A 14,958-nucleotide genomic window follows, 5' to 3' on the forward strand; every position below is an offset into this window, starting at 1 on the left:
CTTATATGCTTATATACATACTACTACATGAAGAGTTAAGGAGGCCTATAACAAGATCACATCGCATTAGACACCACCCAAACCCCAACAAAATCAATCAGGATTCATTCCCAGATCCCAAAACTACTCTTCTATTCTACTCTGATTTAAGCAGGATCCCTCTCTTCATTTCACAAGACGTTTCTATGATAAAATTTGCACTATATTTTTTTTTTTTTGCACTCTCCCATGTATGCAAAATCTAAGAACTCTTTTTTTGCACAATGTCCCTGATAACTAAAAGATCAAGTAGCCGGTTTCAGAGAACAACACAATATACACACAACACCCTCGACAAGGGCTAGTATTTCACTACTCCAGAACCCAACAAGTTATGATGCCAAGGCAACACTCTATCTCACTAAAGCCCAACACACTACGACCAAGGCAACACCAACTACCTACCAGTGTTGAGAGAAGAGAGCGGCCACAAGTCAAATACATACGCCCTCACTCTCAGCTAAAATTAAACAATAAACACCGTCAAAATCATAGACACATTACAGAGTTCCCTTCTGGGCATTTACTGTGGGCACCCTTGACTAAATAGCTATAACTCTCACCACTAACATCATGCACGATTTAGCTCGACACACTCCAGTAATCAAACACACATGCCGTACACCTCTTCACTCTGAAGAAGTGGTCCAACTTCGCATACCGTGACAATTAACTAGCTCTAAAATGTTTATAATATACTTCCACAATACCAACATACATACTTCCATTCGGTTCCACATTAACCATATGAAGACCTCTATCCCTTTGAGTCTCGTAATAAAGCAAGAACCTCACTATCCTCAAATTTTGACTCTATTGCAAGCTCAATAGGGGTTTTACCTTCCCCATTAACTCCCCTTGGATCAGCACCCCTGCAATTACATAGAGAAAACCATTTTATTTGGAGTCTAAAACTCAACTATGTAACAAGCATTAAAAAATCACAGAAACAGTTCAACCTAATAAAATCTTAAGAGCAGTGGTGTACTTGGGTATATTTCATGACACACCAGTAGGATAGACTAACAAGCAAACTCTTAAAAAGCAGATAATATGAACTTACGACTTATACCTTAGAATACTCTAGCCTCAGGTATCTGCCTAAGAAATACCCTCAGGAGCAGAATTCTCTAAAAAAAATAAAAATACACAATTTGCATATAGACCATACACAAATACCTCGTAAGAAGAAGCTTAGCAAACGCTGCTTTGCCGCTAAGAATACAATGATGCAAAGGCAGCTGACCTCTTGAATCAAGAGCGTTCACATTTGCACCATACTGTAAAAGGAGATCCAACATGCCAATATCTGCAGTTTCACAGGCCAACTGAAGCAAGGAGCAACTAGTTATATCCGTCACTACATGGTCTTCGCTTGTATTTGTTATGCCAGTGCTCAGACAAGACTTTGCTGATGATTCCCGCAATAAACTTGTGCCATAATCAAGGTTTGTATGCTCTTGCAACAACATTACTTTCGCAAGGGTCAAAGAGCTACAATGAACCTGCTCACAGATGGCATTCAGATCCAATCCATAAGTAACAATTAGACGGTATACCGCTTTCTTGTCATTTGCACGAACAGCCTCCCAGAGCTGCTGTTCTACCAAATGATGTTCCTTTTGCTTTCTTACAAAAGTCTTTTCTGCATACTGTAGGGATCAAAAATAGAAAATTAAGAGGCATAAAAAAGGGAGCCACAATGACATCTTATACATTGCTCATCTACAGATATTTTCAAAATATTATCTCTGCATTATCCTGTCTGAACACATTAATATAATTGAAATTGACAAGAAAATGTGACATTCATAAATATATACATATTTTTTTATTGGCAAATGCTATACACACAAATCTTTTTTGTATGCCTTTATGCTTGTAGGAGAAACAACTAAACTCTACAGCATTCTTTTCAAGCGGTATCTTTAGGCTACTGCGCAGCCAGGAAATGTAACAATAGTGACCTAGATTAGCATCTGTCCGCGGTCATATTAGCATATTAATCCTAAAATTACTGTATCAATGGAAAGTTATTAAATTGTTCCCCCACTACAAATAATTCAACATGTACTATTGTACAATTTACTACATGTAAGGGCAAACAAAGGTCAAGTCTTAACTACACCTCCATAATAGCAAAAAGGTCTCTTGTTAGCATGCGATGACAAAGTGACCACAATTTCATATTATGCTACCATTACCTACAATAAATTTTGTAAAACAAAGTATAATGTGATACTCCCTCCGTCCCACCAGATTCTTTACAGTTTCCTTATTTGGCCGTCCCACCCATTTCTTTACATCACAAAACTTTCCTAAAATAGTTAATGGGTCCCACCACTTTCCCACTTTTCCTTCCTTTTCACACTACTTTTACTCCACTAACTCTCTTTTATATATTAAAAATCAGTGGGTCCCACCACTTCACCCACTTTTCCTTCTCTTTTCCACTACTTTATACATATTTCTTAACCTCCGTGCCCAAACCCAATGTAAAGAATTGGGTGGGACGGAGGGAGTATTTGTTAACCTAAATCCAGACCACCCTATATTCTCCCAGCCCTAAACAAAATGGAAATTTTAACGACAAGGTGAAGTAATAGTAATACCTTTGCATGAATGAACTTCTCCTTTATTAAAATGGAATCAGCATAATTAGGCTTGCTGATAAAAAATATCTGCGATTTCTCAGGCCTGCACAAGCTTCAATATAACATCCAAAAGGTAATATTAGCAACTCCAGTTGGAAATATGACATCAAACACATTAAACCCAGGGGCAAAGGATTTTCACATACTTCTGTTTATTCTATATGCATGTCACTATATAATAATAATGAAGGGTGGACTATTACCCGGTTGGCGCAAGATCAACCTGAAAGACACCTTTTGCTTGCAGCATTTCCTCCCAAACTGAATTAGCAAATGTGTTGCCCAAAGACTGAAACAAATTGATAACAGAAGGCTCCCATACTCTCACATCAAGAGTCAGTGATCTTACCTGTGACAGGCATGAGGCAAGTCAACCACAGAAAGGATTAGGAGGCAGATGCATAGAAAAATTGCTTAAAGACCATCTTAGTTGACTTTCAAGAACAAGTGAATTTATTAAGTGAATCTTCCAATGTCAAAGTACCACTTACAAAGTGTCACCAGACGTTATAAAAGTGCAAATGAGTTTTGGACATGCAGTGGATACATGTACTAAGCATTACACTGGAAAGAAATTTCACAAGAAAACCCGCAAGTGTCAGCTATTGTACTGGAATGGCTCATCTACCCTCAAAATCAGAGTTGCTATGGATACAACATTAATCAAGTTTTCATTCTATCGACATGCTTTACGAGAATGTGTAGACGAGATGAAGGTTTAAGAAAGTGGTTTAGGAATCACTTCAGTGCATTACCTATATCTACAGATCTTGCACTGAACACATGAGGATCATATACTTTTACAAGTAAGTTTAATATAAATAAACTTCTTTAGTATATATGCCGAGTTGAAGAACTTTCTAAATTAGGTATCAATTCCAGAATTAGCTTGCTGCTAAGCTCATAAACTTCGGTTCATTGCTAAACAGAATTATAAGTTTATAAAAGGTAATACATGAACCAAATCTTTGTCACCGATCAAGATTTATTGAATTGCTAAAATAACATTACAGTAATAAAAACTAAAAATTGGAAATTTAAACAATAGTTCTTAGACAAAGTTGTCGATAACAAATGTGTACCTTCGATATGTGCACACCAAGGTTACGGTGAACACCAGAACATTCAATACATACAAGAACACCAAGATTTAAGGATGCCCAATCAGGTTCAGGGGACCCGCAATCGGCACATTTATCATTTCCACATACTTTTCGCAGCATGTCAATCGGCTTCTCATTTTTCACACCAGGTCGTTGATGTTGTGAAATTCTTGATGGTCGTTCATGATGAGCAGAGGTAAGCCTCTCCATTGTGTATTCATCAACAGTAGTATGATCAAAATCTGAGCTTTCAAATGAACTGCTGTCACTGTTGGATCGATGATGGCTACTTCCCATGGGGCTAGCAGGCATACACTGATATAAAATGACTACTGATGTCACATATAAATAGGAATAAAGTCTGTTTACACTAATAGATGAAGCATGAATTTACCCTCTCAGGAGATTGGGAACTCAATAAAGAAGCAATAACTCCTGTTATCTTCTCAATCCAATCCATTTGATCCAGGGCACTTTCAGCCTTCAAGACAGTCAAAATAAACTATTAAACTCATGATATATATCAAAAGCTTGATATCGAATAAATCAAACAAATTTAAGAAAATATGTGAATCCTAAATTATATTAAATTCTATTATATTTCTATATATAATTAATGTAAAGCACTTCATGTGGTGCATTATGGTATGGTCAGTCGTGCAGGTCCCTCGTACAGCTAAAGAACAAAAGAACAAATAACAATAACTAATCAAAAATTAGGTCCTACATATAATATGCTACAATTAAAAAATTGATTCCAAAAATAAAAAAAGATATAAAATAAACTAACTTACATCTTTTAGAAAAATCATAAAATTGGAGATTCAAATGTACAAGAGCAAGTCCAACAATGTCTTAACATGATGTTCTAAACCAATATTTAAGGCATTTGGAACAAATGAGTGCTCCAACAATGTCCTAGTGGTGCCTTAAAACACTAGGACATCCAACATGTGCCTTATTTTTATGGGACCACTAGGAATGTCCTAAACAATTTTTATCAATAAAATAGTAGCTTCCTTCTATTTCAACAAATACCTCTCTTCTCATCTTTTCCCTTGCCTCCAAATTTTTTTCAAATATATTATTATTCTAATAATAAGGAACAATTGTAAGGCATGTTGTTGGAGTTCATATACCAAACTAATGTCCTAGATAACTAGGATGCTATTTTTTAATATATTTATAGGACACTTGTTGGACTTGCTTTAAAGTTAATATATATTTATAATAGATACAAATAACTATAGTTAAAATAATAAAAGTTAAATAAAAGATATCCGGTGCATTGCACAGATCCCTAGTGTACAATAAGCTTGGAAGGGATCTTTGGTCACCATTGTTGCACCAAAAGCCCAAAGACCGTTGGATATACTAGGAGTAGATGGCTCAGTTATTGTGCTAAGAAAAACCTAAGGTTTGATCCTTGAAAAACTACAAATATACAAAATGATTTATCTATTAGTACAAAGACACTCGTAGGATAAGTACAGGATTTGATAGTTGGCATCTGGAAAAAAAATAACAGAGTTACTGTTTTGTAACATACCAAATTAACACATATTCTGGAGACAGATATGTTTAATACAAACAAAACAGCAACACAATTAAAACACAAGGATCTTCATGTATAATTTTAAAAAGGAAGCTAAAAACACCATGCACTCAAACATGTAATAAGCTTGTATATGATGACGAGCGAATACATAACCACAGAGTATTGTAATCAATGCATATTCTATCTTCAACTAGGGCATGTGGGAGTGACTCTACCTGCAATGTATAATTTTTTGTTGGTGAAATAATCCTGAAGCAAAATCGCAGATCTGACTGGTCAGCATCAACTTTAATTGTTGATGTCAGCAGATTGACAGTATGATGAGCAACAGATTTCTCATCATGGGCACCACCATGATAATGAGAAGAAAGCCACCGACTTAGCAGTCCAGAACCAAGTTCAGAACTATTTCTTTGACCAGCAAGTTGACTGCCAGACCCCTGAAATATATACTCAATAACGATAAGAGTAGGCCAGATAAACATTAGAATCACCTCTTTAACCTAAACATAAACTTAAGAGAATACTTACAGATGGTTTGCTGCTCTGTTTACGATAATAATACAACATCCCTCGGCTATCAAGAACAAAAAACCTTCGTTTCCAATCGCCTCTCAGATTTGACGAACGTTTGGATAAATAACCTTGTCGAATAGTTTGGACCTGTTCTAAAAAAAACTTTATAAGAATCTTAGGCATGGAACTAAAAGCCAACAGATGAAAAGAAAACAAAATTGCGCTATGGACTACAAAACCACTAAAAATCATATTTCACCTTTCCCTTTGCAGCATTTTGCATCACTGACTCTATCATTTTATGCGAACTTCTACCTATGGCTTGTATGCCATCTCCATTAGGAGATCTATTCGAACCATTTGAGGAGCATCTGCTCTCTCTATCTATCTGCCGTTTGTACTCTTGCATTCGTTCATTAAGAGCTGCCTGCTCGTAATTTGATCTTTCTCTAGACTGTTGCGCATAAGTCAGGACCTGACAAACAACATTTCCCACCAGCAACTTTAAATATGCTTCAAAGTACAAAATAACCTATTAGCTTCAGTGCAACTCAATCTGACTATGTTGCTCCATCTAACATTTAAATTCTTGCTGCAATATTTAACCTAAGAATGAAACTAAGCTTTATAAAAAATTTGACATAAAGATACTTCCATAAAAAAACTCAGCAATCGATGTAAACAAATTATCCTTTCGAGTATCACCCAGGGTCACAAAATAACTCCTAACTTGAGGCACAACTGGGTCATTGGATTGCTGATAATGCACGATTCATCAATAAAAATTTAAGTAGCAACCAATTTAATATACTTAATTTAAGAATTGTATAAGATATTTTGTGTGCTAGGCCCTACCAACTGCCCAAAATACTTAAGTGTAACAACTACCACCCAAGCCAACCTACTTTCAATGTGATGCTCACAACTCCTACGTGAGATGCAATCCAAATATACACTAAACTATTCAAGTACCAAAATGAAACCGGATATGATGTTTACATAAGGCATCTACCATAACTAACCTGGTTGATGTAAGGCTCCATCTGATGCAGCAGCTCATAGCCCTAGATGTGCCAAGATTTAAATAAGTTCATCGAGCATAGCAGATAAAATTATAAATTTCTTAACATCATATATACCTGTTTAAAGTAGCGGAGATGAGCATCCATCGTACCACTAACTGCTTCCAAAAATTCGAACCTCTTTTTTGCTTCAACATTTGAAACCGCAGTTACCTGGGCAAGGAAGATGAGAGGTTCACTATTGCAAGAAGCTACTATCTTACCACTGTTGAAATGGGAACTGTAGTGACAGAAATTTACACACCAGACTAAAGCGAGCTTGCTCAAAAGAAGATCTTGCTTTATGAAGATCCTGATATTTTCCAACTTAACATTAGGAATCAGACAATATCTTATTCACACTAAAGTACATAAGTTTTAACACAAAATAATGCAAGTCTAATCAACTGCTCAGTCTTGATACTGGTAAATACCTCTTCTAACATAGTAGCTATATCGCCCTTTGTGCCTTTCCTCAGTGACAAAAACTTTTCACGGGCCTGGATGACAAAAAGGAAATAAAAACAGCAATACACCAGATGATCATATTATTCACATCATATATACAGTTACTGCAACATATCAAACAGAGGTTAATTGTGTCGAGAAAGAGTTCTTTTGATGCTTTTTCTTCGGCATTGCAGTAAAAGCACAATCATTAATGATTATGATACTCATCCATTTTTAAACATGCCGGGATTCTAAAATGTTTCATGTTAGAATTTCGTGCCACCTATAGCACAGTAACCTATTACGAAGAGTAGTAACCTATTACAAAAACTATAGTTAAACAACATGCATAGGCTAGTCAACTTGCTAACCAGGAAGAACTTCATCAATAATTAATGAGGTCAAGCTTTCATGAGAAAAAAATACCCACTGCTAACACACAGGAACACAGGTTTTTATATCAATAACTTAATTAAGTTACAGCATTAGAACCAAACTGAAGTCAACAATCACCAGTTATGTCTTACTCCATAAAAGGAAACCAGCAGTACCAAGAATATGCTTTATAATCTTTAACACATCAAAACGGGATTGCTTGATTAAGAAAGGAGCTAGGACTTTGTTACTTGGATGCAATACTCACCTGGTCATAAGTAAGGCTAGCCTTGTCGAAACGCTTACGAGCTTCCTACATTAACATAAGACAGTTAAGAAGCAGCATAGCAAGGAAACAGCAGAACTGATTGGTTACAACATATTCATGATTTGGTTGGAAGGTAGATGACTAAACATAGATACATAGGCAAAGTTATCACTAGGTCAACTTAACCACTTCAGGCTCAGCAAATTATCTGAGATATTCAAAGACAAGTGGCCATCGAAACCACCTATTTCATCACTTAAATAATAAACCACATATCTCACAAGCGGGGAAACTATTCAAGTGGCACAATGATGTGTTCAAAATAATATCATGAGAAAAATATAATGCAGCGCTGGACTTTAAAAAGGAATTAGATAATTTAAAAAATATAAAAATAAAAAAAAGCTTAGCGATTTATCAGCAAAGAACTACTACCCGGATGATTTCTCAATTCAGAAGGGATAGAGGTGGTCTGATCAAAGCCAATAACAAAATTCAATTAAAGTCTCCTAATAATGAGAGATTACTTCCTGTGTCGGCAATAGACCAGGAAAAGTATCTAAAAAATCCAAATTAGATAATTTGTGCCCTGGCAAAGTAAGAAGGTAAACATCAAAAGCATACCGTTAAATAAAGGAGAGTCGATGGCATACCGACAAATGTAATTATTGTCAAGACAACCACCAGAACTCAGATAAGTCTGAGCTTGTCTCAGCCTGCCCAGTTCGGCGCTCTCACATTAAAATGCAACTAATCCTAATAATTCCAATCAGTATATGTATATTAATAAACTACCATTATTATATAGGAAAATACTCATTTTTTTACTCTACTACCATAGCCTAGGATCTTTTATCTACTTATCTAAGATACTTAAAAATCCATAATAAATTAAAATTAATGTAATACCTAAACCATGACAAAAATTAATACAAATCAATGATTTATTTCCCTGCTCCGCATCATTCTACTCTCCTTTAAAAACACTCATCCACATGATTCATGAAAACTAAGAATCTGTATGATTTGTAGTGGAAATTGTAAACTCAAATTTCAACTGCATGAGAAGTGTATGTGGATGTAACTCAACAAGATAATTTATTACAGTAGGATTTCCCAACATCTTCTGGAGAAGTGTATGTGGATGTGACTTGGTTTCCATTCCAGTTTTGACTTCGTTATGTTACAAAAATAATATTTCGATGTACAAAAGTTAACTAACATGTGCATATATGAGTATATAAATCAATCTAATGATACTAAATATATACGAGCTTTAAATGCTGAACTATAGCATAATAATTAAAGTAAATATTACACTTAGTAAATTAATACATTATTTTAAAGACTGCCATATATGTGTGCATTAGAAAATATATAATGTATTACATACATATATATAAATAAATAGTATTTTTACTTAAGTGTAATAACACGACACGATCATTTTTTGCACCCACGGAACTAAACACGAGGATCAGAACTCAAATACGAATTTTATCAAGTGGTGTACAGAATTGTAAGGTCTAATCTCACATTATGACCTTGTCCATAGCAATACATCTATACCTACCACATTAGCAAAAAAAAAAATTGCATGGGCAGAATATAATTTTTCTGTGCTCAAATTTTACTGCTGTATAGCAATTTCAGGCAACAGAGATTTAATCTATACTGCGAACTATATAAAAGGAGATGAGATACCTTAACGTCATGCAAATCTATATTGACGAATTGCAGTAGCCGGTCATTAAGCAAGTTCTCAACCTGATCATCAGAAAAAGCAAATAAGAAACCAGCTAGCAAGTTGAATAAAACAAAGGATGAATAAAGACTTAAGCAATCAGCCTCAAAAACATCCACAAGGATGCAACTCAAATAGACGGTAAAACAAAAGCTAAAATTACTGCAATATTCTTTGAACAGGCTTGTGATAAAAAGTTTACACATACTTGAAAAATACTCAATCATAATGGAGTATGGCTGACTTGTAGCTCTAAATTCAGAGATCTTAGCATGTTCTCAAAACAATTAGAAGGTAATTAAGTAATCCATAACAGTTATGTATAAACAGATACTTGATATCAAAATAATTAGCAGTTGTGAAATATGAATTGCAACGAAAACATATAAGAAGCACTGACAATATAAAGAACCTTGCAAAAGCCTAAAATAAGATAGAGACAAAAAGTGACCTGTGAACGAAGAACTTCTTTGTATGTTCCGATTTCCCTTAGTGCAATAGTAAATTTTGTCATAACAGGACCTGGAATTTAGTAGCAAAACCTTCAGTAAGTACACATCATTCATTTACTTTTCGTGTTCTTCCAGTTTACTTATCCTTTTTTAGTTTAGAACATGCAAACTCTGATACCACCGCCATAAATTTAGTACACTTAAATAAATCTTTCAAAATCAATGTGCTACTAACACAAGATCAGATTTAGATGCCTAAATGTAATTCACGTAATTGTAATACAAAGTAACAAAGTGCGACACACCTCCAAAAGCAACACTAATAGGATCATTATGCCCACCACCAAAAGTTTCAAGGGCACTAGCAAAAGCAATGTCCCCGTCATATCCTTCCCCAAGCCCTTCCCTGCATATTAAGATTATATACACATGAAGGTAGACAAGCAGAGGTTCCACTCGGATTGTAAAGGTGTTTATCGAAGACTGATGGTCACTGAGTATTCGCAATTTATCCTTCCTTAACTATTGCCAGCAGCAAACATTACTCCTAGCTTAAATTAATGTGCTATGATAATCAGAAACATATATAATTATTATTTATTAAATAACAGACATTGTAGTTCAGGAGCAGTTGAGGATTTTTTTAGTCTAAGGTTTGTTTGTTATAAAAAATCAATTGGTTCAAATGGTACGCTACTCCAGCAATGTTTATCAGAATCTAACAGATGAAAAAGTTAACACTTGCAAGGATGGCCAGTATTAGCATTAAAGTGAAACATCTCTTGTGTGCATGGGAGGGGTATGATGGTACACAACTAGATATGATAAGGAATTACCGACGGAAACTATTTGTAATGGATGACACTATTTCACTAGTTCGGCCTACAACACAAACTTGTACCAAAAACTAATCTGAACTGCTAACAAAATCCAAAATTACCAATCATATCTTTTATAAATGTAATTTAAGTAAAACAATGCAGCACAATTCAACTCACGTGTACTTTCGGCATCCTTTGTAAAACCTTAAACTTCGATCCCGTAAGGATTCAGCACCTTCCTCGAAGCTTTGTATCTGTTTCACATAATTCACTAATTGTTGTCATACAGGAGGAGGATTCAGGTATAATATCAAAAAATGTGCATGATTAGATACATTTAAATAAGTAACAGGAAGAAATATAGCAAAATAGTAAATGTGCAGCAGTGGTAAGGCAATCCCTCTGTGTTTGTTAGGTATACACATTATAGATAAAGTAAGGAATCAATGGTAATAATAACAAGACGATCGAAAGGGGTTTTAGAGCAATATGTTACACATAAACGAAGAAAACTAAAAATTAAAAGCATGGAGATAGTTGAAACAGACCTGTTTCCTAAACATAGGAGAATCATCGAGCTTCGCGAAATGCATAATGACGCCTGGATATTGTCTAGGTAGAAAAGGTTTTGTGTTTGTAAGGAGCAGTTTGTAGCATTACATTAATAAATGGTGGGATCTAGTACAACAATTCTAATCCCATCAAACACGAAAACGATGCTCTCTGCAAAATTAAACAACCAGATAACCAATTCGATCTCAGATCAACGCTAGCAAGCAATTGTCTCATGATCCATATATTCATCATGTAAAACATATAAACATAAACACAGAGATAAAAGAATAACAATTAAAAAAAATAAAAATAAAAAAGGTAATCGCAAGAACAGCGCAGGAAAAAGAAGAGTACCAGGTAGATAGATAGAGCTGGATTTCCGAGATGATGACGATTTGAGCTTGAGTTATTGCTGCTGGTGCTAAACCCTAGAACAAGTGATTTAATTGATTAAAGTCGAACTAGCAAATTGAAATTACAAGTAGTATAGTTTTAGCAACTGGAATACTCATAGTACACTGACTGTAATAAAAATGTATGTAGAGTAGTTAGTTTAAGACCGATTGATTACTTTAGTTTGGCTTAATACAAAAGACATTAGACTACTAAAGAGACAGAGAGACGGACGGGCCGACCGATCTTTGATAAAAGTGAAGTATGTTCTTTTCCCTCTCTTCTTTTTCTTTTATGTTTTTCCTTCTTTTCTTTTTCTTGTTTATGTTTTTATTTCCGCCTCTCTCTCTCTCTGTCTTTCCATTTCCATGTGCGTCTTATCATTATGTAGGACGTGGGAGGTTGGTCCATTTCGTCATCGCACCCACACTTGTTCTGTGCTACTAGCCTTATAACCTATTTTTAACAATATATTTGTATTATTTTCCAAAAAAAAAATATATTTATATTATAATAAATTATTATTTAATTTATTTTTATGAATTATTTTAGATTTAGATACCAGTTTATACATAATTAAAGTCAAATAAATGAAAATAAAAGGAGTAAATAATGATATTGTAATCATACTCAAAATCGAACATATAATTATAAATTTAATAGTGAAATTATATTTTACTTACAAAAACTCCTCGTATTTGATTTAAAAAATAAAAAGAATGAAAGTCGTATTCTAATTATAAAATTTTTCTATGATATATCTTTACAAGACCTTCTTATATTTCTGTTTAAAATATGAAAAGAGAAGAGGACGTAATTTATTTACAAGACTTACTTCTAATTAATATAGAGCAAGATATAAATTATATTTTATATTTAAACGTCACAAATAAATACCTTCTATTATTTTGTAACTTAATAGTTTATCGAACAATAAGATCTAACATTTCATATTTATTTTGCGGTATGAATATATATATATATATATATATATATATATATATATATATATATATATATATATATTAAAACTAAAAGTCTTGACTTTTATAATTTTCCTTCTATTTTGTATCTTGTTTAGAACATAAAAAAATAGAGAATGTATTTTATGTGATTTTAATTTGCATATGTTAAAGTTGAGTTGTCAGTATTTTTATTTTAAGATTTTAATTTTGATATTTTATCTTCCAATATGATAAGCAAATATTTATCAATATCCGTCAATATTTTGAATGTTATGATGAAGAGATCAGGCGTGTCAAACGGATAAAACGGATACGGATTTGCCAATATCCGTATCCGTATCCGTCTACTCAAAATCGGATCCGGATCCGGATACGCAAATTTTAGAATAAAAAGATCCGTATCCGTATCCGGCCGGATATTATCCGGATACGGATAATATCCGTATCCGCTTTTTCAAACATCACCAAAAATCAAATATACATTATGAGATCAATTAAAAATATATATTTTCAACCGTTTGAACAACAAATGTATACCCTGTCAGAAATTGGTAACATATTTTAACAGAAGTCTGGTCATTCAGGCCAAATATTTCGAACAAAATATTAGTTTTAACAACTTAAAATCACAAAACAACACTATCTGCAACAATTTTAAAAAGAAAAAATTTGATGAAGATAATTCGATTTTCTCCATTTGCAACATACTTAATGTTTCTTTTTTATTTTAAATATTAATTCTTTTTCAAAATTTATATGATAAAATAAAAAATTTAAGTAAATAATAAATTTATATAAGTATTATTACATATATATAATAATAATTTCAGATACGGATATTTTCGGACACGGATACGCCTATATCCGTATCCGTATCCGCAAACCCCAGATTCGAATACGGATAATATCCGTTTTATTCCGGATACAGATTATATCCATTTTTTCGCGAATACGGTAACGGATTTTTCGGACGGATATCGGATCTTTCGGATTTTTTTGACAGCCCTAGAAGAGATTCAGGAAAGGGGATCCAAAATAATCAAAGGATATAACGTATATAAGGATGGTAAAAAAAAAAAAAAAACAAAGTGGAATGTTAGCCTTAGTTCAGGGTCGCGTTCAAGGGAAAACCAGTTTCTAAAATAGAATCATAGAACTACTAAGGTTTTGTTGGAAAATCCTAAATTTTAAAGAGTTAATTGCAATTGGCACCCCTTTGGTTTCGGCTTATTGCACATTGCACCTAATAATTTTGGAAAATACACTTTGCAGCCCCTGACTTTTAACCCGTAGACACTTTGCACCTTTCCGTTAATTTCTGCCGTTACCGTTAACTTTTGCAAGGACATTTTGGGAAATTTAATTATATTTAATTAAAATCAGACCTTTATTTAAATTTTCTGACCATCTAAACGATATTTTTCGGAAAAACTTAAAGAACGAAAGTTGTAGAGAATAAAAAGATCTTTCTAGAACAATAAGGTTCAAAATTTAAATAATTATTTAAAAACGATTGTTCATTTTTACAAGATTGCTAATTTTTGAATTTTTTAAAAAGAATTATAAAAAGAATTACGAAAATTTTGAACCTTATAGTTCTAAGAAGATCTTTTTATTCTCTACAACTTTCGTTCTTTAAGTTTTTCTGAAAAATATCGTTTAGATGGTCAAATAATTTAAATAAAAGTTTGATTTTAATTAAATATAATTAAATTTCCCAAAATGCCCCTGCAAAAGTTAACGGTAACGGCAGAATTTAACGGAAAGGGTGCAAAGTGTCTACGGGTTAAAAGTCCGGGGATGCAAAGTGTATTTTCCAAAACTATTAGGTGCAATGTGCAATAAGCCGAAACCAAAGGGGTGCCAATTGCAATTAACTCAATTTTAAATAGAATTTTAGGATCTAAATACATGTTTTTTCATCATTGTGTGTGTTCAAAATGATTTTAAAATATAATACATAATTATGACATTTTATGCATGTAAAGTTCTGCTGCAGAACCC

The 14,958-nt window shown here is 33.6% G+C and overlaps 1 protein-coding gene across 3 annotated transcripts; it reads right to left on the bottom strand.

Annotated features, from left to right (window-relative positions):
* Window positions 1–270: 270 nt before the first annotated feature.
* On the bottom strand, window positions 271–12,274 carry LOC108196176 (ADP-ribosylation factor GTPase-activating protein AGD3). 3 transcript variants are annotated; one of them, XM_017363333.2, is made up of 20 exons: window positions 11,951–12,274; window positions 11,590–11,653; window positions 11,219–11,295; window positions 10,526–10,626; window positions 10,220–10,290; window positions 9,729–9,791; window positions 8,025–8,069; window positions 7,366–7,431; window positions 7,197–7,244; window positions 7,010–7,105; window positions 6,893–6,934; window positions 6,130–6,345; window positions 5,886–6,017; window positions 5,570–5,794; window positions 4,191–4,277; window positions 3,776–4,111; window positions 2,897–3,042; window positions 2,652–2,745; window positions 1,219–1,691; window positions 271–911 (listed from the first exon to the last, which is right to left on the bottom strand). In XM_017363333.2, the coding sequence occupies exons 2-20, from the start codon at window positions 11,632–11,634 to the stop codon at window positions 797–799; spliced, it is 2,478 nt and encodes an 825-aa protein (XP_017218822.1). In that variant the 5' UTR covers window positions 11,635–11,653; window positions 11,951–12,274; the 3' UTR covers window positions 271–796. The 3 variants fall into 3 exon arrangements, with proteins under 3 accessions (XP_017218822.1, XP_017218824.1, XP_017218821.1); XM_017363335.2 differs by having other exon boundaries at window positions 2,652–2,736; window positions 11,590–11,764; XM_017363332.2 differs by having other exon boundaries at window positions 11,590–11,764; window positions 11,951–12,273.
* Between the last annotated feature and the right edge of the window lie 2,684 nt (window positions 12,275–14,958).

Source organism: Daucus carota, chromosome 7 (genome assembly GCF_001625215.2).
Source record: "Daucus carota subsp. sativus chromosome 7, DH1 v3.0, whole genome shotgun sequence".
Lineage (NCBI taxonomy): Eukaryota > Viridiplantae > Streptophyta > Magnoliopsida > Apiales > Apiaceae > Daucus > Daucus carota.